Source organism: Oncorhynchus mykiss, chromosome 28 (genome assembly GCF_013265735.2).
Source record: "Oncorhynchus mykiss isolate Arlee chromosome 28, USDA_OmykA_1.1, whole genome shotgun sequence".
Lineage (NCBI taxonomy): Eukaryota > Metazoa > Chordata > Actinopteri > Salmoniformes > Salmonidae > Oncorhynchus > Oncorhynchus mykiss.
In genome coordinates, this window is record NC_048592.1 from 38,587,299 (window position 1) to 38,610,776 (window position 23,478).

Here is a 23,478-nt window from a genome sequence, read left to right on the forward strand (position 1 = left end):
AGTGTGTAGGTGAGCTACGAGGAAAGGGTTCTGTAGTGTGTAGGTATATACCCATCTCTTACCTGTGTAGGTGAGCTACGAGGAAAGGGTTCTGTAGTGTGTAGGTGAGCTACGAGGAAAGGGTTCTGTAGTGTGTAGGTATATACCCATCTCTTACCTGTGTAGGTGTGCGATGAGGAAGCGTAGAGTCTTGTAGTTTGCAGGCGGTAGCTGTCGTAACAGGTCTCTAATCTTAAAGATGACTCTATTGAGTTTGATACTGGGCTGGTCTCCTCCAGGCTGGCTGGTTCTCAGGGGAGGCTGCTCTCCCTCTACCCCAGGCTGGGTGCCCCCTGGTCGGGGTTGTTCTCCCCCTGGCCGCCCCTGGTCCTGGAGGGCCCTGGCTACAGCCTTCTCTTCGATGATCACCCTCTGGCTCTCCTTGGCCAATCCGATGAAGTCATTATAGTATCGGTACAGGATCAACGGTTCTGGTAACTACAGAAGATATTAATCAATCAAGTAATCAATCAATATCTTTGGGAAATGTGTTGTACATTATTACAGTATAATGATCTAGTGGTGTAAAACAAGGATGCTCTTTATCCCCATTTGAATTTAGACTGTCCCACCTGTCTCAGGTAGAGTTTGAGCACGTTGCCGATGTCGTGGGGTGAGAGGTCAGAGAGCTCAACCAGGTCCTTGCCGTTCTCAAACGCCTGACACAGCTTCTCCACACGAGACTTCGCCCCGTTCACACGGTAGATTCCCTGGACAAGAACACACAATACACCAGATCCCCAAAATCACAGCCATGTCAGATACTGTCAGGCACAGATACCATCACACACAGATACCCTGGCCAGATACCATCACACACAGATACCCTGGCCAGATACCATCACACACATATACCATCACACACAGATACCCTGGCCAGATACCATCACACACAGATACCATCACACACAGATACTCTGGCCAGATACCATCACACACACATATATACCCTGGCCAGATACCATCACACACACACATACCCTGGCCAGATACCATCACACACATACCCTGGCCAGATACCATCACACATATACCCTGGCCAGATACCATCACATATATACCCTGGCCAGATACCATCACACACACATACCCTGGCCAGATACCATCACACACACACATACCCTGGCCAGATACCATCACACACACACATACCCTGGCCTGATACCATCACACACACACATACCCTGGCCAGATACCATCACACACACACATACCCTGGCCAGATACCATCACACACACACATACCCTGTCCAGATACCATCACACATATACCCTGGCCAGATACCATCACACATATACCCTGGCCAGATACCATTACACATATACCCTGTCCAGATACCATCACACATATAACCTTGCCAGATACCATCACACATATAACCTGGCCAGATACCATCACACATATAACCTGGCCAGATACCATCACACATATACCCTGGCCAGATACCATCACCATATACCCTGGCCAGATACCATCACACATACACCCTGGCCAGATACCATCACACATACACCCTGGCCAGATACCATCACACATATACCCTGGCCAGATACCATCACACATATACCCTGGCCAGATACCATCACACACATACCCTGGCCAGATACCATCACACATACTCTGGCCAGATACCATCACACACATACCCTGGCCAGATACCATCACACATACCCTGGCCAGATACCATCACAAACATACCCTGGCCAGATACCATCACACATACCCTGGCCAGACACCATCACACATACCCTGGCCAGATACCATCACACATACCCTGGCCAGATACCATCACACATACCCTGGCCAGATACCATCACATGTACCCTGGCCAGATACCATCACACATACCCTGGCCAGATCCAGATTCAGTTAGTGCTCTAACAGTGTTTTGTCATCCTGGGGATGTAAAGGGTTCACATTTTAGTTGTTGAGCGAGCCTGATTCAAAATCAACAAAATGTTTGATGTTCACCCACGACTGATTACTTCCGGCGCCGACAGAGATGGCCGCCTCGCTTCGCGTTCCTAGGAAACTATGCAGTTTTTTAACGTGTTATTTCTTACATTAGTACCCCAGGTCATCTTAGGTTTCATTACATACAGTCGAGAAGAACTACTGAATATAAGATCAGCGTCAACTCACCATCAGTACGACCAAGAATCTGTTTTTCGCGACGCGGATCCTGTGTTCTGCCTTACAAACAGGACAACGGAGTGGATTCCATGCAGCGACCCAAAAAGAGGGAAACGAGGCGGTCTTCTGGTCAGACTCCGGAGACGGGCACACCGTGCACCACTCCCTAGCATTCTTCTTGCCAATGTCCAGTCTCTTGACAACAAGGTTGATGAAATCCGAGCAAGGGTAGTTTCCAGAGGGACATCAGAGACTGCAACGTTCTTTGCTTCACGGAGACATGGCTCACTGGAGAGACGCTATCCGAGGCGGTGCAGCCAACGGGTTTCTCCACGCATCGCGCCGACAGAAACAAACATCTTTCTGGTAAGAAGAGGGGCGGGGGCGTATGCCTTATGGCTAACGTGACATGGTGTGATGAAAGAAACATATAGGAACTCAAATCCTTCTGTTCACCTGATTTAGAATTCCTCACAATCAAATGTAGACCGCATTATCTACCAAGAGAACTCTCTTCGATTATAATCACAGCCGTATATATCCCCCCCCAAGCAGACACATCGATGGCTCTGAACGAACTTTATTTAACTCTCTGCAAACTGGAAACTATTTATCCGGAGGCTGCATTCATTGTAGCTGGGGATTTTAACAAGGCTAATCTGAAAACAAGACTCCCTAAATTTTATCAGCATGTCGATTGCGCAACCAGGGGTGGAAAGACCTTGGATCATTGTTACTCTAACTTCCGCGACGCATATAAGGCCCTGCCCCGCCCCCCTTTCGGAAAAGCTGACCACGACTCCATTTTGTTGAACCCTGCCTACAAACAGAAACTAAAACAAGAGGCTCCCACGCTGAGGTCTGTCCAACGCTGGTCCGACCAAGCTGACTCCACACTCCAAGACTGCTTCCATCACGTGGACTGGGACATGTTTCGTATTGCGTCAGATAACAATATTGACGAATACGCTGATTCGGTGTGCGAGTTCATTAGAACATGCGTTGAAGATGTCGTTCCCATAGCAACGATTAAAACATTCCCTAACCAGAAACCGTGGATTGATGGCAGCATTCGTGTGGAACTGAAAGCGCGAACCACTGCTTTTAATCAGGGCAAGGTGTCTGGTAACATGACCGAATACAAACAGTGCAGCTATTCCCTCCGCAAGGCTATCAAACAAGCTAAGCGTCAGTACAGAGACAAAGTAGAATCTCAATTCAACGGCTCAGACACAAGAGGCATGTGGCAGGGTCTACAGTCAATCACGGACTACAGGAAGAAATCCAGCCCAGTCACGGACCAGGATGTCTTGCTCCCAGGCAGACTAAATAACTTTTTTGCCCGCTTTGAGGACAATACAGTGCCACTGACACGGCCTGCAACGAAAACATGTGGTCTCTCCTTCACTGCAGCCGAGGTGAGTAAAACATTTAAACGTGTTAACCCTCGCAAGGCTGCAGGCCCAGACGGCATCCCCAGCCGCGCCCTCAAAGCATGCGCAGACCAGCTGGCCGGTGTGTTTACGGACATATTCAATCAATCCCTATACCAGTCTGCTGTTCCCACATGCTTCAAGAGGGCCACCATTGTTCCTGTTCACAAGAAAGCTAAGGTAACTGAGCTAAACGACTACCGCCCCATAGCACTCACATCCGTCATCATGAAGTGCTTTGAGAGACTAGTCAAGGACCATATCACCTCCACCCTACCTGACACCCTAGACCCACTCCAATTTGCTTACCGCCCAAATAGGTCCACAGACGATGCAATCTCAACCACACTGCACACTGCCCTAACCCATCTGGACAAGAGGAATACCTATGTGAGAATGCTGTTCATCGACTACAGCTCGGCATTCAACACCATAGTACCCTCCAAGCTCGTCATTAAGCTCGAGACCCTGGGTCTCGACCCCGCCCTGTGCAACTGGGTACTGGACTTCCTGACGGGCCGCCCCCAGGTGGTGAGGGTAGGCAACAACATCTCCTCCCCGCTGATCCTCAACACTGGGGCCCCACAAGGGTGCGTTCTGAGCCCTCTCCTGTACTCCCTGTTCACCCACGACTGCGTGGCCACGCACGCCTCCAACTCAATCATCAAGTTTGCGGACGACACAACAGTGGTAGGCTTGATTACCAACAACGACGAGACGGCCTACAGGGAGGAGGTGAGGGCCCTCGGAGTGTGGTGTCAAGAAAATAACCTCACACTCAACGTCAACAAAACTAAGGAGATGATTGTGGACTTCAGGAAACAGCAGAGGGAACACCCCCCTATCCACATCGATGGAACAGTAGTGGAGAGGGTAGCAAGTTTTAAGTTCCTCGGCATACACATCACAGACAAACTGAATTGGTCCACTCACACAGACAGCATTGTGAAGAAGGCGCAGCAGCACCTCTTCAACCTCAGGAGGCTGAAGAAATTTGGCTTGTCACCAAAAGCACTCACAAACTTCTACAGATGCACAATCGAGAGCATCCTGTCGGGCTGTATCACCGCCTGGTACGGCAACTGCTCCGCCCTCAACCGTAAGGCTCTCCAGAGGGTAGTGAGGTCTGCACAACGCATCACCGGGGGCAAACTACCTGCCCTCCAGGTCACCTACACCACCCGATGTTACAGGAAGGCCATAAAGATCATCAAGGACATCAACCACCCGAGCCACTGCCTGTTCACCCCGCTATCATCCAGAAGGCGAGGTCAGTACAGGTGCATCAAAGCTGGGACCGAGAGACTGAAAAACAGCTTCTATCTCAAGGCCATCAGACTGTTAAACAGCCACCACTAACACTGAGTGGCTGCTGCCAACACACTGACTCAACTCCAGCCACTTTAATAATTTGATTGATAATTGATAGGAAATGATGTAAATATATCACTAGCCACTTTAAACAATGCTACCTTATATAATGTTACTTACCCTACATTATTCATCTCACATGCATACGTATATACTGTACTCTATATCATCGACTGCATCCTTATGTAATACATGTATCACTAGCCACTTTAACTATGCCACTTTGTTTACATACTCATCTCATATGTATATACTGTACTCAATATCATCTACTGTATCTTTCCTATGCTGCTCTGTACCATCACTCATTCATATATCTTTATGTACATATTCTTTATCCCCTCACACTGTGTATAAGACAGTAGTTTTGGAATTGTTAGTTAGATTACTTGTTGGTTATTACTGCATTGTCGGAACTAGAAGCACAAGCATTTCGCTACACTCGCATTAACATCTGCTAACCATGTGTATGTGAAAAATAAAATTTGATTTGATTTGATGAGTGGAATCGTTAGTGTATTGCTATGGCAACAACTAAAATGGGAACCCCTTTTATGGTCCCCGGGACCAGGATGAAGAAACGGCTGCTATTGCAGGTGCCCGTTATGTAGGAAGATCTCCTTAGCGATAGCTAACTTCCCAACATTATTTTACCTCACATTTAGAAATCAAAGTTAGACTGCAGGCTGTTTTTTCTCTCTCTCTTGTTTCTAACCTTGGTTTACCTTGAGGTTGAGTGCTCTGACCTCGATCTCAGAGGTACACTTCCTGATGATGAAGGGGATCCCATCTGGGCTGTTCTTAGCTGCCTGGGTGAAGTCTATCCCAAACAGCTGTAGTCTTCCCTGCAGCCTCTTATGACCACACTGGATGGCCAGGGTCTCCAGACACTTCTTATGACAGGCCAGGGAGCACTGAGACAGACAGGGAGAGACATGGGAAAGGTGACTGGTACGAATCACACTTTGGAGCAATTATTTATATCTTCTACTTTGAGCCCCAGTAGCACCCCCCCCCCACCAGCAGCCTCAACAGCCCCCAGCCCCCAACAGCAGCCCCCAGCCCCACCAGCATCCCCCAGCCCCAACAGCAGCCCCAACAGCTGCCCCCAGCCCCAACAGCAGCCCCCCCAGCCCCCAGCCCTAACAGCCCCAACAGCAGCCCCCAGCCCCAGACCCAACAGCAGCCCCAGCCCCAACAGCAGCCCCCAGCCCCAACAGCAGCCCCCAGCCCCAACAGCAGCCCCCAGCCCCAACAGCAGCCTCCAGCCCCACCAGCAGCCCCCAGCCCCAACAGCAGTCCCCACCCCCACCAGCAGCCCCAACAGCAGCCCCCAGCCCCACCAGCCCCAACAGCAGCCCCAACAGCAGCCCCCAGCCCCAACAGCAACCCCCAGCCCCACCAGCAGCCCCAACAGCAGCCCCCAGCCCCACCAGCAGCCCCTAGCCACACCAGCAGCCCCCAGCCCCGCCAGCCCCAACAGCAGCCCCCAGCCCCAACAGCAGCCCCCAGCCCCAACAGCAGCCCCCCCAGCCCCAACAGCAGCCCCCAGCCCACCCAGACACCCCAGCCCCAACAGCAGCCCCCAGCCCCAACAGCAACCCCCAGCCCCAACAGCAGCCCCCAGCCCCAACAGCAGCCCCCAGCCCCAACAGCAGCCCCCCCAGCCCCAACAGCAGCCCCCAGCCCCAACAGCAGCCCCCAGCCCCAACAGCAGCCCCCACAGCCCCAACAGCAGCCCCCAGCCCCCCCGGAGCTTGTGTGTGCTATCGGTTTATTTCTACCTCTTCACATTCTGCTCCGTGGAAAACCACCAGACTGTCACACTCCCTGCACTTAGACGGCGCTCTGAGTTTCCTCAGCTTGTGTGTCTGAGACGCCTTGGACATCTGGGCGTTACGAAACGGACCAGGGGAACCGTCTGCCTCGGTCACCATCTCACCCAGACCTGAGAGGGGAGGGAGAGGAGAGAGAGAGAGAGCAAAGAGAGAGAGAGGGAGAGAGAGCAAAGAGAGAGGGAGAGAGAGCAAAGAGAGAGAGAGAGAGAGAGAGAGAGAGCAAAGAGAGAGAGAGCAAAGAAAGAGAGAGAGAGCAAAGAGAGAGAGAGAGAGCAGAGAGAGAGAGAGAGAGAGAGAGAGAGCAAAGAGAGAGAGAGAGCAAAGAAAGAGAGAGAGCAAAGAAAGAGAGAGAGCAAAGAAAGAGAGAGAGCAAAGAAAGAGGGAGAGCAAAGAAAGAGGGAGAGCAAAGAAAGAGGGAGAGCAAAGAAAGAGAGAGAACAGAGAGAGAACAAAGAGAGAACAAAGAGAGAGAGAGGTTCTTAGTATTGTATTTTACAGATCTATTTCTAAGTCCTTAGAAATAGAACTATCTGTAAACAAACGGGCCATATCACTTCTGCTAATCTTCACACAATAATGATATATATATACACACACACACACAAAGTATTACAACAACCTATATTGGTCTAATCAGATCCGTTCCTTAAACCAGAATATCCACAATAATAAAGCACAGAATTAGAGTTGTATTGAGTTGGTTAAAACCCGTGCGGAGCCCCTGACACCTCGAACAGTTGATCAAAAACACAAACACATTCTCCTGTGGAGAGAGAGGTCAGGCTAAAGACAGGAACTAGCTAGCTGGGGACGCAAGCCAAAACCAACACACCTCATCTCACTCGCTACAGCTGTGCACAGAGTAAAACATTTGGTCTGAGGGTTACATGCAAGCAGGCACACCAAAACAACTTCAGACCTTCTCTTTCACACCTTCTCTTTAGACTGTCTGTCTGTCTGTCTGACTGTCTGTCTGTCTGACTGTCTGACTGTCTGACTGTCTGTCTGACTGTCTGTCTGACTGTCTGTCTGTCTTACCGTTGTCTGAGTATGGTTGTCTCTCGTCCAGGTCGTCTGCTGAGGACATGGTGCCAGTGGAGGGGGTTCTGGGTAGTCTGCGTTTAAAGTCACCTGACAACAGGAAGTAAAAAAAAAAACTTCCTCAAAACTCACATTAAACAATTAGCAACGTCATTTAACTCACTGAAAAAAACAAACAGTCGTTGTATAGATCAGACCATTCTCTTTTCCTGTAGAATTGTTTTTAGTGAATTGATAAAACATACACATTTGCTATTACATGATAACCATCACATTTTTTTTAACAGCGTATACACACATAGTATTATACTCAGCAAACATTGACACGATTGTGGGCAAAAATATTGGCCAATGTGGAGCTGGATGAGCCAAGGCTGTTGGCCCCAAGGGCAGGCCTTCACTTATCCTGAAATAAACCCTTCACGATCAGCTGCCTGTTTACACTTAAAAAGTTTATCATATGTCACATGCACTTCAAAGTCATTTTTTGACTAACTTCCTTATTGGCAGTGTGCGAGATCAACTGTTTCCAAATGGAATCTCACAGTAGTGGTTACACCAAAATACCTCAGAACTACAGGGATTTATCTGTAGAAAAATAGATATATATATTCTGAGAAAATTGGCTTTAAAGTTGCTCAACCCTCATCGGTTTAAATGGTGTCAGCAATTGTTATTATCTTGCGTTCTGTTTTTAACTTACACGCCAATTCATGTTATAAAACCATGACCCCAAAGATTCTAATGAGCCCCCGCCTCATTATGAAGTAGCTCGGCTTGGTATAGGCTGGCCCGTGTCGGGGTCGCTGGCCCGTGTAGGGGGGCGCTGGCCCGTGTCGGGGACGCTGGCCCGTGTTCGTGGGACGCTGGCCCGTGTTCGGGGGACGCTGGCCCGTGTTCGGGGACGCTGGCCCTTGTCGGGGGTGCTGGCCCGTGTTCGGCTGGTGTGGGCTAGCCCCTGTCTACCCTGCCCACCAAATACCCACATGGGGCCAATGGGGTCATGTTAGTTGGGATAATGAGCCATGGGTAAATCATAATGAACCGTAGCACTGATGGGGCTACATGTTCCCATACCTGGGCTGACAATTGGGGGCGTCCACGGATGGAGACTCACTGTTTCCTCTAGCGCTCTCTGTCTCACTAGACATTCCCTCGTCTTAACTACCTGATTCCCAGGCTCTCAACGGGCCCCTCTCAGACCTGGAGGAGAGACCTCTACAACCCAACGAGAGTGGAACAGGAACTGGAAGAGGAAAACCTGTGTCTTTGTCACAACTTTGCCACCAATGTGGCAAAAAAGGTAGAGCTCCCATACTGCATTTTATTTTAATACACTTGTATTGAACCTTTATTTAACTAGGCAAGTTATTTACAAATGACGGGCCAAATCCGGACGACGCTGGGCCAATTATGGGACTCCCAATCGCAGCCGCATGTGATACAGCCTGGAATCGAACCAGGGACTGTAGTGACGCATCTAGTACTGAGATGCAGTACCTTTAGACCGCTGGGCCACTCGGGAGCCGAATACTTCTCAGATCCTCTAAGATCATAAGATCCTGTCTGTCTCACTTGTCGTCTCCTACTAGCTCTGACTTTGCTGATAGCTTCGTTAAAATGAGGAGAAATGTCTCACCTGGCTATTTTAAGATTAATCCACTAACTAAATTGCTTTGGGTAAGAGCGTCTGGGGGTTAGGTGATCATTTGAGATAATTTCACATTGTCTATCCTCACCTGCTCTGGGCCAACTGGCTGCCATCATAGAGGCTAAACTGGGACATCTGGTATTGGTAAAAAAATATATATAAAAGTAGCCTGGCTCTTAGAAATCTTCGGCTTCAGATCAGTTCAGTCAACTCTGTGACCCCAACAGGCGATTCAGCTTGTCCTAACACATATACATATACACAGGTGTACTCCACCACACTGCCGGTGTACTGTACTAATATACTATACTACAGTGTACTCTACTACTGGTGTACTGTACTAATATACTATACTACAGTGTACTACACTACTGGTGTACTGTACTAATATACTATACTACAGTGTACTATACTACCGGTGTACTGTACTAATATACTATACTACAGTGTACTATACTACTGGTGTACTGAACTACAAAACTATTATACTGTGCTGTGCTATACTGGTGTACTCCACACTGCCCTTTCCACCTGGACAAAAGGAACACCTATGTGAGAATGCTATTCATTGACTACAGCTCAGCGTTCAACCCATTGTGCCCTCAAAGCTCATCAGTAAGCTAAGGACTCTGGGACTAAACACCCCCCTCTGCAACTGGATCCTGGACTTCCTGACAGGCTGCCCCCCAGGTGGTGAGGGTAGGTAACAACACATCCGCCACGCTGATCCTCAACACTGGGGCCCCTCAGGGATGCCTGCTTAGTCCCCTCCTGTACTCCCTGTTCACCCACGACTTCGTGGCCAAGCACTACTCCAACACCATCATTAAGTTTGCTGACAACAACAATGGTAGGTGTGATCACCGACAACGATGAGACAGCCGATAGGGAGGTGGTCAGAGACCACACCTTTTCCCCCTCAAGAGACTGAAAAGATTTGGCATGGGTCCCCAGACTCTCAAAAAATGTGTACTTTTCTTTACAGCATTGTACTACTGGTGTACTGTACTACTGGTGTACTATACTGTGTTGTACAATAGTGTACTACTGGTGTACTGTACTACTGGTGTACTATACTGTGTTGTACTATATTGTACAACTGGTGTACTATACTGTACTACAGGTGTACTATACTGTACTACTAGTATACTATACTACTATACTGTGTTGTACTATATTGTACTACTGGTGTACTATATTGTACTACTGGTGTACTATATTGTACTACTGGTGTACTGTACTACTACACTGTGCTTTACTATACTACTGTACCTTGTATGCATGTCTGTGTACTTTCATGTCTGTCTGACTCTACCTTGTATGTCTGTGGCGCTGTTGGACCTCTTCCCAGGTCGCGACCCCAGGGGACTGTCCACCTCGTCCCCACTCAGGACGTCATCGGAGGTCAGGGACACCTGGGACAAGTTACCATGGGAACTCGTGCTGCCCAGCGAACGCTTGCTGAACAAAGCAAACCTGGAGGGAGACAGAGACACAGTCAATATTTTTGAAAACTAACTCGAGGCGAAAGCTTAACTCCCATTTTTGAGACAATCCCATGCTTGAGACTTCCCTGGTTTACATGACAACAGCAACAACACAGGGGATGAGGACCTCCCTGGTTTACATGACAACAGCAACAACACAGGGGATGAGGACTTCCCTGGTTTACATGACAACAGCAACAACACAGGGGATGAGGACTTCCCTGGTTTACATGACAACAGCAACAACACAGGGGATGAGGACAGCCTGAAGACAACTCTGAATCTAGTCTAAATGATGAAAGTGATTGTGAATCAGTGGCTGAAGGTGTTCACAACAACCACTTCATAGAACAGTGAGTGGAGTTAGCTGGTAAAAAATAAAGAAAAAGACTCTTACGAGGCAACATTTTTGTGTTCGTTTAAAAGGCAGAGGGAGAACCTCACGCTCACAATCTCCTCTGCTGCATTCAGCGCTCGCCACAGATATTTCATCAGGAAGGGCATGAATTCTACACACACTTTTTCCTCTTACAGACTTTCTCTCTCCCTAAATGAGAGAGATTAGGTTTACAAACGAGTGACCCGCCCTGCCTCACCCTGACCCGCCCTGCCTCACCCGCCCTGCCTCACCCAGACCCGCCCTGCCTCACCCTGACCCGCCGTGCCTCACCCTGACCCGTCCTGCCTCACCCTGACCCGCTCTGCCTCACCCGCCCTGCCTCACCCTGACCCGCCGTGCCTCACCCTGACCCGCCCTGCCTCACCCGCCCTGCCTCACCCTGACCCGCCGTGCCTCACCCGCCGTGCCTCACCCTGTATCGCCCTGCCTCACCCTGACCCGCCCTGCCTCACCCTGACCCGCCGTGCCTCACCCTGACCCGCTATCCTCTTTCTGAGCAGTGAGCAGATTTCTACAGTAGGGTTATCCTCTATCTGAGCAGATTTCTACAGTAGGGTTACAGTACAGAAGATAGAAGTTTACAAGGGAAAGCCCCACCGTCAAACGAAAAGCATGTTGGTTAGTCTCTAGCAAACATCAAACTATAATAAACACCTATATCAACATTATTACTAGACCAAAACAAAACAAGAACTGAAAACAAAACTAACATGGTTTTTGGTTGTTGTTGTCGTTCCAAAATGGTGGCCAAATGACTGTTTGCTTATATTATTCAATACCATGGACTGCCACCTTGCTATGCAGGAGGAGCTCGTGAGTTCCAAAGATCCTGAGAGATATTACTCTGTCTGACACCTAACTCAGTCCTCCTGAGGCTAGAGAGATATGAAACTATTCTAGAAGGAAGTACGTAAGGATAGTGTACTACTATTGGCAGGGCGTGGCAGTGGGCGTGGCCAATGGCTCGGTCTAGACCAAACATTTTAGAGGCACTCCTCTGGGTCGCAGAGACGAAATGTTGCTGTTTTAAAAAAAAAAGTTCTGAAATTCTACACCTTTTTGCATTAGGGTTGAAAGAAAATGTGCAGTTTTAAAGCTAATTTCCTGGATTGAAACACCTTTTTTGCGACCTGGCCAAGATAAAGCAAAGCAGTTCGACACATACAACAGAGTTACACATGGAGTAAAACAAACATACAGTCAATAATGCTTTCTGAGTGACTCAAACATTTCCAACAAAATCCCCATGCCACGACAAAAAAAATCCTGAATTCATAAAATATTTTTTAAATTTTTTATTTGAGATTCTCCCTGACTCTTTAATTCCTGTGATTGATAGATTATCTCAGATTATCTCATTTATAAATATATAGCTCCATTATTTTTTATTCATACTTTATATCTGATTTTAGTTGTTTAAGTTTACACTGGAAACATTTTACCATCCCAATAATTAGTCTGCCAAATACTTTACAATGCAGAAAAAAAGTCCTGTATGGGCCCTGGTCTAAAGTAGTGCACTATATAGGGAATAGGGTGCCATAGGGCTCTGGTCTAAAGTAGTGCACTATATAGGGAATAGGGTGCCATAGGACTCTGGTCTAAAGTAGTGCACTATGTAGGGAATAGGGTGCAGTTGGGTGACTATATAAGGAAGTGTTATTGACTTTACCGTCCGTCAACGGAGAAGGACTCCATGTGTATCTGATCTTTGGGTAGATTTCTGACAAACTCGGCGTATTTCTGTCCAGGCTCGTACATCTTCGCGTTTTCACACAGGGCCTGGTAGTGGCCGGGGAGAGGCACGGTCTGGGCCTGCTGCAGCTGGAACCAGTTGACGGTCACCTGGAGGGATATACAGTTAGAGAACCCCAAACTCTGGTGCTGTACTCATGTTGTGTACGGTCCCTGATCCATCAATAACTATATCCTGTGGCCTACTGTGTAACTCTGTGTTGTTTGTTTGTGTCGCACTGCTTTGCTTAATCTTAGCCAGGACGCAGTTGTAAATGAGAACTTGTGGCCTACATGGTTAAATAAAAGGTGATCTGGCCTACCTGGTTAAATAAAGGTGATCTGGTCTACCTGGTTAAATAAAGGTGATCTGGCCTACATGGTTAAATAAAAGGTGAACTGGCCTACCTGGTTAAATAAAGGTGAACTGGCCTACCTGGTTAAATAAAGGTGAACTGGCCTACATGGTTAAATAAAAGGTGAACTGGCCTACCTGGTTAAATAAAGGTGAACTGGCCTACCTGGTTAAATAAAGGTGATCTGGCCTACCTGGTTAAATAAAGGTGAACTGGCCTACCTGGTTAAATAAAGGTGATCTGGTCTACCTGGTTAAATAAAGGTGAACTGGCCTACCTGGTTAAATAAAAGGTGATTTTTATTTTTTTTTTTTTTAACTCACAGCTTTGAGTGTGAGGTCACACTGAGCCAGCAGTTCTCTGATCTGAGTGAGGATGTCTGTCTTGGTGCTGGCCAGCTCTGCCCTCCTGGCTCCTGCATCAGCTACACAGGATCTGTAGTGGTCCCTCGCATCCTCAGCCTGAGAGACAGGGAGGAGAGACAACATTAGAACTCAAGGTTAGAGAAGCAGGAACTGGAGGCTTGTCGGTCACAGAGCTGACTGGGGGAAATATAGTGGGAGTGACCTTGCAAATGGGTCAGATTCACCTACTGCTGTTGGGCCCTTAATCAAGGAACTTAACATAACAGATTTTTCTAAATTGGACAATAAAGCATAGCCTATTGACTGCAGTTAATTGGAAATGATCAGGCCTTCTTCCATACCTTCTGTAGAGCCTCCTCCTCCAGTTTCCTCTTCTTGTCCAGCTGTCTGGGCTGTTCCTCCTGGGAGCGGCTGGCTGACGACTGGGCCTTCTGGTACTCGTCTGTCCTCTGGGTCTGGGCCCACTGGGCCTTACGCAGCGCCGCCTCGGACTCTTGCTGCACGGGAGAGGGGCGATACACACAGGTGAGTGAAGTAACACACACACACACACACACACACACACACACACACACAGGTGAGTGAAGTAACACACACACACACACACACAAGCGAGTGAAGTAACACACACACACAGGTGAGTGAAGTAACACACACACAGGTGAGTGAAGTAACACACACACAGGTGAGTGAAGTAACACACACACAGGTGAGTGAAGTAACACACACACAGGTGAGTGAAGTAACACACACACACAGAGAAAGGCAGAGTGACAGAAGTCTCACAAACCATTTTTTTCTGTTCTCTCTGCCACTGCTCGTTAAGGTCTTTCCTCAGTTTGTCCAGCTCAGTCCTTCTGGACAACAGCGGCTACAGGACGCACACAGAGGCACAACATAGAGGATTGTGTACATAGCACTTCTTTCACAAATTATTTTAAACACAAATGAAAAATGTTGCCTTGTCAGAGGTCAGATCACCGTCGATCGCTACATTATTGAGTCTTGAAGGTTTGTTAGTCCTACCTGTAGGAATGTGTTCTAGAGCGTCAGTTCTGCGTCAGTCCTACCTGTAGGAATGTGTTCTAGAGCGTCAGTCCTGCGTCAGTCCTACCGGTAGGAATGTGTTCTAGAGCGTCAGTCCTACCTGTAGGAATGTGTTCTAGAGCGTCAGTCCTACCTGTAGGAATGTGTTCTAGAGCGTCAGTCCTACCTGTAGGAATGTGTTCTAGAGCGTCAGTCCCACCTGTACTAGTGTGTTCTAGAGCGTCAGTCCTACCTGTAGGAATGTGTTCCAGAGTGTCAGTCCTACCTGTAGGAATGTGTTCTAGAGCGCCAGTCCTACCTGTAGGAATGTGTTCCAGAGTGTCAGTCCTACCTGTAGGAATGTGTTCTAGAGTGTCAGTCCTACCTGTAGGAATGTGTTCTAGAGCGTCAGTTCTACCTGTAGGAATGTGTTCTAGAGCGTCAGTCCTACCTGTAGGAATGTGTTCTAGAGTGTCAGTCCTACCTGTACTAGTGTGTTCTAGAGCGTCAGTCCTACCTGTAGGAATGTGTTCTAGAGCGTCAGTCCTACCTGTAGGAATGTGTTCTAGAGTGTCAGTCCTACCTGTAGGAATGTGTTCTAGAGCGTCAGTCCTACCTGTAGGAATGTGTTCTAGAGCGTCAGTCCTACCTGTAGGAATGTGTTCTAGAGTGTCAGTCCTACCTGTAGGAATGTGTTCTAGAGCGTCAGTCCTACCTGTAGGAATGTGTTCTAGAGTGTCAGTCCTACCTGTAGGAATGTGTTCTAGAGCGTCAGTCCTACCTGTACTAGTGTGTTCTAGAGCGTCAGTCCTACCTGCATGAATTTGTTGGTCTGCAGGGCAGTGGCAGTCTGCAGGAGGAGTTGGCTGTACTCTGTGTCATTCTTAAACGTAGAGATATAGGTCTCCCTGAATGGCATGTAGTCCTGTGGGCCAGACAAACAGACATTAAGAAAAATGTAATTAGTCACATTCTCTTCTCGTGTGTTCAAAGAGAGACTGAACACACCGATTCCACGTTTCTCTGTTGCTCATTTAAGAAAAACGAGATTTCAGGTTTTTTTAGGGGATGTGGTTATATGAGGCAGTTACTGATGGGTTTTTCCCCCATGAGACAAATTAGGAACCAAATGAGGGTCACTTCCTCAAAATAGTCAGGATGTCTAAGGGAACTCATGAAAATATTTCATTCATTTTGACAAAGGGTTTTTAGTCGAGCAATTTTACATCTAGCCAAGATGTTTGGTGAAGTATTTCTCAAGAGACAAAATGTGCACTGTGTCGTCTTATTTAAACGATGTCCGACCCACTGCGTTGCTGGACCAGTCTGTCTCACCGTAGAGATAGAGAGCAATGACTGCAGCTGTTTATCCCGAGCTAGTGGGCATTGCTGAAAAAAAAAATCTAAACCCAACCCTCAAGTAAGTCATGACGAACTCACACAAAAAAAAACTCTGTTTTGGATGAGACTGACTTCATGAACCAAAATTAATCCAATTTAACATTTTTGTAGTAAATGTCGACACTACAATAAAATGTTTGACTAATATCGATGCACATTTTCTATCAGGACGTTTTCAATCAGTGAAGTTGTCATCAGTTGCACTTTAAGTTTAAGAGGGAGGAGGGTATTAAGCTATGTTTTAGTCTGTTTAGCTGCAGTTTTCAAGCATAGATACACTGTGTACAAAACATTAGGAACACCTGCTCTTTCCATGACAGACCACACCAGGTGAATGTAGGTTAAATCCACTTCAAATCAGTGTTTATGAAGGGGTGGAGACGGGTTAGAGAAGGCTTTTTAAGCTTTTGAGATAATTGGGACATGGATTGTGTATGTGTGCCATTCAGAGGGTGAATGACAAAATGTTGAAGTGCCTTTAAACAGGGCATGGTGGTAGGTGCCAGGCGCACTGGTTTGAAAAAAAAATAAAAAAACAGTCAACTTGACACAACTGTGGGAAGCATTGGAGTCAACATGGACCAGCATCCCTGTGGAACGCTTTGGACACCTTGTAGAGTCCATGTCCTGACGAATTGAGGCTGTTCTGAGGGCAAAGGGACTCAATGCTTGGAAGGTGTTCCTAATATTTTGTACACCCAGCGTATATCCGTGGTCTGTGCTTGTGTTCAATTATTCTAAAACATATTACCTGTTGACTCGCAAGCATCTTTGCAGATTCTGCCATTTTGGCACAGCTCTTGGCACATTCGATGTCTGGGGGGGAGAGATATAGCAGATAAGTCAGTGGATGTGTTGTTGACAGGGTTCACAAATTTGTAAGCATGTCCATCCACTAAAATGTAGCGTTAAGATTTCCCTTCACTGGAACTAAGGTGCCTAGCCCGAACCATGAAAAACAGCCCCAGACCATTATTCCTCCTCCACCAAACTTTACAGTTGGCACTATGCATTCGGGCAGGCAGTGTTCTCCTGGCATCCGCCAAACCAAGATTCTTCCATCGAACTGCCAGATGGTGAAGTGTGATTCATCACTCCAGAGAACATGTTTCCACTGCTCCAGAGTCCAATGGCAGTGAGCTTTACACCACTCCAGTCGACGCTTGGCATAGGTGCATGGTGATCATAGGCTTGTGTGCGGATGCTTGGCCACGGAGACCCATTTCATGAAGCTCCTGACGAATAGTTATTAACTGATGTTGCTTCCAGAGACAGTTTGGAACTCGGTAGTGAGTGTTGTAACCGAGGACAGATGATTTTTACGAGCTACGCACTTCAACACTCAACGGTCCCTTTCTGTGAGCCTGTGTGGTCTACCACTTCACGTCTGAGTCGTTGTTGCTCCTAGACGTTTCCACTTCACAATAACAGTACTTACAGTTGACCGGGGCAGCTCTAGCAGAGCAGAAATTTAACAAACTGACTTGTTGGAAAGGTGGCATCCTATGACGATGCCACGTTAAAAGTCACTGAGCTCTTCAATAAAGGCCATTCTACTGCCAATATACGTCTATGGAGATCGCATGGCTGTGTGCTCAATTTTATACACCAGTCAGCAACGGGTGTGGCTGAATTAGCCGAATCCACTAATTTGAAGGGGTGTCCACATACTTCTGTATATATAGTGTATGTCCACTAACATGGATGTCTAGCTCAGTTTAAGCAGTTCTGCTTAAACCTCCACAGCGACGTGACAGACTGATCAACAACTACAGGAAGTGTTTGGTTGGAGTCATTGCAGCTACAGTAAATTCCTCCACAGCGACGTGAGAGACTGATCAACAACTACAGGAAGTGGTTGGTTGGAGTCATTGCAGCTAAAGGTGGACTGATCAACTACAGGAAGTGACTACAGGAGTCATTGCTGCTAAAAGGTGGACTGATCAACTACCTACAGGAAGTGGTTGGTTGGAGTCATTGCTGCTAAAAGGTGGACTGATCAACTACAGGAAGTGGTTGGTTGGAGTCATTGCTGCTAAAAGGTGGACTGATCAACTACAGGAAGTGGTTGGTTGGAGTCATTGCTGCTAAAAGGTGGCACAACCAGTTACTGAGTGTAAAGGGGACAATAACGTTTTCCACACCGGGGAATTGGGTGTTACTCATAACTTGTTAATTAAATGAATGAAATGAGTATCAGCATTTTGATTGCATTTATTTCATTAGTAGGTTTTGACTGAAGATCTGAGGTAAATACTGATATGATTTGGGCCTGGGCTATTTTCTAGCCAGGTGTGTATGTGTGAGCCGTGTATGTGTGAGCCGTGTATGTGTGTGTAGGTCATGCGTGTGTGCATGCTTGCAGGTGAATGCATGTGTCTAACTAACCCAGTCCCAGGCGTTTGTCGACCCAGGCCAGCAGATCTTTGGTGTACTTAGACCAGGCCTTGGCATAGAGCAGAGCCGACTCCACCCCGCTGTCGTTCTTCTGCAGCGTCAGGTCAACATCCTCCTCCTCCTCCTCCTCAGACAGCGCCACCTCTGGGCCTGGATATGAAGTACAAGAGGAGCATCTATCATACAGTATCTACTGTTGTTACAGTACATGCTAACCACATGGGGGGAGGGGGGTTCCTAACCACATTGGGGGGGGGGGGGTTCCTAACCACATGGGAGGGGTGAGGGGGGGGGTTCCTAACCACATTGGGGGGGGGGGGGGGGTTCCTAACCACATTGGGGGGGGTGAGGGGGGGGGGGGGGTTCCTAACCACATTGGGGGGGATGAGGGGGAGGTTCCTAACCACATGGGGGGGGGGGGTTCCTAACCACAGCGTTGGACTAGTAACCGGAAGATTGCAAGTTCAAATCCCCGAGCTGACAAGGTACAAATCTGTCGTTCTGCCCCTGAACAGGCAGTTAACCCACTGTTCCTAGGCAGTCATTGAAAATAAGAATTTGTTCTTAACTGACTTGCCTAAGCTAAGAGAAATGTTGCAGTCTTAAAGCTAATTTCAGCAATGTCTTTTGCTTGACTAATGTTCAGAGCGGAAAAATTTAAAATAAATACTGAAACCAACGTTGTTATTCTTACGGAAGCAATTTTACTTATGTCGGCAATTTCTGTGATTAGGCTACGTTCCTGTAGATGCTTTTGTTCTAAAACCCTTATTTGGTCAACAATAACGTGCATTAACCTGCAATGAAAGTATCTGCCCTGCTGCCTCTGCCCTGCTGGCTCTCACTCCCACTCCCCCCTTTTGCACACAAAGTGAAGGGAGAGATGCATTCTGATAAGAGCATTACTGACAGTCGAGCAACAATTCAAAATGTAATTGTGGGAAAGACAAACGTTTTAACTACAGTTTCTGTTTATATATTTATATATATATAAAAAGGAGGTTCTCAGCTTTATTTGAGTATTATAATTATTTCTCAACTGTTAATATAGAGGAAATATAGAGGAAATAACACCACTTTACAAACAGAGAAAGTCATTGAGACGATCCGGCAGAGGAATGGATGCAAAATTGTTAGATGAATTGCATGGATACCTAGCAACAATATATTTAAAAGTTTGCAAAATAGCTAATGTGTTTTGAGTTCCCACTTCCTCGGGTGGTAAATGGTGTTGCATATAACCTAGGACAAACAAAAAAAACAAACATGCAAAAATAATCTCTAACGAGACAAAAACACATCTGATTATTCTGGATCCCTACTGTTGACATCAAAATATCCACCATGCATTCCCTGAACATGTAAGAGGAAATAGAAAACATGGTTCATGTCTTACTTGGCACTAGAAACATTTAGTCTAGAGCCCTGCCACTAACGGAAAGTAACTGTGCATTAAACAATATTATTGTTGTATTTATCTTATCGAGCAAAACGGGGTCAATGTGTGGCCGTATGACTGTTGGTCCAGATCACCTAGCTCTACTAACGATGTGTTTCTTTGCTCAAACAAAATGAATACTGCTAAATTCAATTGTTTTGGGATTATTCTTTTTTTATTCTCCCTGATGGTCGAGCTTTTATTTTGGTGTTCCTTCTTAAAGATGACATTCTTAAAACCTCTTGTGCCCAGGGGGCAGTATTTTCATTTTTGGAAAAACAACGTTCCCAAAGTAAACGGGATATTTTGTCAGGACAAAATGCTAGAATATGCATATAATTGACAGCTCAGGATAGAAAACATTCTAAAGTTTCCAAAACTGTAAAAATATTGTCTGTGAGTATAACAGAACTGATATTGCAGGCGAAAGCCTGAGAAAAATCCAATCCGGAAGTGCCTCATGTTTTGAAAGCGCTGCGTTCCAATGCGTCCCTATTGAGCAGTGAATGGGCTATCAACCAGATTACTTTTTCTACGTATTCCCCAAGGTGTCTACAGCATTGTGACGTAGTTTTACGCCTTTATGTTGAAGAATACCCGTAAGCGGCTACATTGTGTAAATGGTCACCTGATGGCTCTGAGTGATTCTCGCGTAAAATACAGAGGTAGCCATTTTTCCAATCGGTCCTACTGAAAAACCAATTGTCCCGGTGGATATATTATCGAATAGATATTTGAAAAACACCTTGAGGATTGATTATAAACAACGTTTGCCATGTTTCTGTCGATATTATGGAGCTAATTTGGAATATTTTTCGCCGTTGTCGTGACCGAACTTTCCGGTCGATTTCTCAGCCAAACGTGAAGAACAAACGGAGCTATTTCGCCTACAAAAATTATATTTTGGGAAAAAAGGAACATTGGGCTATCTAACTGGGAGTCTCGTGAGTGAAAACATCCGAAGCTCATCAAAGGTAAACTATTTAATTTGATTGCTTTTCTGATTTCCGTGACCAAGTTACCTGCTGCTAGCTGGACATAATGCTATGCTAGGCTATTGATAAACTTACACAAATACTTGTCTTGCTTATGTTGTAAAGCATATTTTGAAAATCTGAGATGACAGGGTGATTAACAAAAGGCTAAGCTGTGTCTCAATATATTTCACTTGTGATTTTCACGAATAGGAATAATTTCTAGTAATATTTATGTCCGTTGCGTTATGCTAATTAGTGTCAGTCGATGATTACGCTCCTGGATCCGGGACGGGGTGTCACTAGAGGATAAAATATACAGCGCATTCGGGAAAGTATTCAGATCCCTTGAATTTTTCACATTTTGTTACAATTCAAATTTCCCCCCCCTCTCCCTCAATCTACACACAATACCCCATAATGACATCACAATACCCCATAATGACATCACAATACCCCATAATGACATCACAATACCCCATAATGACAAAGCATAAACAAATTCCAGATTTACATAAGTATTCAGACACTTTACTATGAGACTTGAAGTTGAGCTCGGTCGGGTGCATCCTGTTTCCACTGATCATCCTTGAGATGTTTCTACAACTTGGAGTCCACTTGTGGTAAATTCAATTGACTGGACATGATTTGGTTAGACACACACCTGTCTATATAAGGTCCCATAGTTGACACTGCCTGTCAGAGCAAAAACCAAAGCCATGAGGTCTGAAGAATTGTCCATAGAGCTCCGAGACAGGATTGTGTGGAGGCACAGATCTGGGGAAGGGTACCAAAACATTTCTGCAGCATTGAAGGTCCCCAAGAACACAGTGGCCTCCATAATTTTTAAATGGAAGTTTGGAACCACCAAGACTCTTCCTAAACTGAGCAATCGGGGGAGAAGGGCCTTGGTCAAGGAGGTCACTCTGACAGAGCTCCAGAGTCTGTGGAGATGAGAGAACCTTCCAGAAGGACAACCATCTCTGCAGCACCACCAATCAGGCCTTTATGGTAGAGTGGCCAGACGGAAGCCACTCCTTAGTAAAAGGCATATGATAGCACACTTGGAGTTTGCCAAAAGGCACCTAAAGGACTCTTAGACCATGAGAAACAAGATTCTCTGGTCTAATGAAACCAACATTCAACTCTTGGTCTGAATGCCAAGCATCACGTCTGGAGTAAACCTGGTACCATCCCTACGGTGAATCGTGGTGGTGGCAGCGTCATGCTGTGGGGATGTTTTTCAGCGCCAGGCTTAGTACCGGGCTCCCGAGTGGTGCACCGGTCTAAGGCACTGCATCTCAGTGCAAGAGGCATCACTACAGTCCCTGGTTTGAATCCAGGCTGTATCTCATCTGGCCGTGATTGGGAGACCCATAGGTCGACGCAAGATTGGCCCAAGCTTGTCCAAGTTTGGCTGGGGTAGGCCATCATTGTAAATAAGAATTTGTTCTTAACTGACTTACCTAGTTAAATAAAAGTTAAATAAACACTTGTCAGGATCAAGGGAAAGGTAAAGTACAGAAAGATCCTTGATGAAATCCTGAGCGCACTGGAGCAGGTTCTCAGACTGGGGCGAATGTTCACCTTCCAACAAGACAACGACCCTAAGCACACAGCCAAGACAAGTCTCTAAATGTCCTTGAGTGGCCCAGCCAGAGCCTGGACTTAAACCTGAATGAACATCTCTGGAGAGACCTGAAAATAACTGCAGCAACGCTCCCCATCCAACCTGACAGAGCTTGAGAGGATCTGCAGAGAAGAAATGGGAGAAACTCCCAAATACAGGTGTGCCAAGCTTGTAGCATCATACCCAAGAAGACTTGAGACTGTAATCGCTGTCAAACGTGCTTCAACAAAGTACTGAGTAAAGGGTCTCAATACTTATGTAAATATGATTTTTACATTTTTTTTTAATTTATAATACATTTGCAAATTTGTTTTAAGGGTTATTGACCATGGTTACTGCTCAAAACCTTAGAAAAACCTTGACATAGTGCAGGCTCAGTGAGCACAGCCTTGCCATTGAGAAGGGTAGACACAGGAAAACCTGGCTCCCTGTAGAGGAAAGGCTGTACAACCACTGCACCACAGCAGAACCTGGCTCCCTGTAGAGGAAAGGCTGTACAACCACTGCACCACAGCAGAACCTGAGACAGAGCTGCATTTCCTGACAAAATGTCAAAAATATAAAACAATTAGAGAGTGTCATTTCCCCAAATGTGAAACCCTCATTCAAGGTTTCAAAGACCTCTTGATGAGGATAGGCTACCCGTCCTGTTGGGGGAGGACGCAGAGAGCTGTGGGTTGGCAGCGCACTACATTGCTGCCTGGCATAAGATGAGGAACAGTGTCTGACAGACCAATCAACCTGCACATGCCCTATATGCTTA

At 46.6% G+C, this 23,478-nt stretch overlaps 1 protein-coding gene across 5 annotated transcripts in view; it reads right to left on the reverse strand.

Moving 5' to 3' along the window:
- Positions 1–23,478, reverse strand: part of LOC110509132 (rho GTPase-activating protein 29) — a 70,034-nt gene that overhangs the window by 12,582 nt on the left and 33,974 nt on the right. For 3 of the 5 annotated variants that reach the window (XM_036966299.1, XM_036966300.1, XM_036966302.1), the window contains 13 exons: positions 18,665–18,823; positions 17,028–17,092; positions 15,690–15,800; positions 14,640–14,720; positions 14,191–14,346; positions 13,808–13,945; positions 13,067–13,239; positions 10,823–10,983; positions 7,854–7,946; positions 6,762–6,925; positions 5,703–5,891; positions 612–749; positions 158–477 (listed from right to left, as the gene is read on the reverse strand). In XM_036966299.1, coding sequence (XP_036822194.1) covers positions 158–477; positions 612–749; positions 5,703–5,891; positions 6,762–6,925; positions 7,854–7,946; positions 10,823–10,983; positions 13,067–13,239; positions 13,808–13,945; positions 14,191–14,346; positions 14,640–14,720; positions 15,690–15,800; positions 17,028–17,092; positions 18,665–18,823 — 1,948 coding nt within the window. The remainder of the gene's footprint in view (positions 1–157; positions 478–611; positions 750–5,702; positions 5,892–6,761; positions 6,926–7,853; positions 7,947–10,822; positions 10,984–13,066; positions 13,240–13,807; positions 13,946–14,190; positions 14,347–14,639; positions 14,721–15,689; positions 15,801–17,027; positions 17,093–18,664; positions 18,824–23,478) is intronic. The other 2 variants (XM_036966304.1, XM_036966303.1) reach the window with 1 other exon arrangement.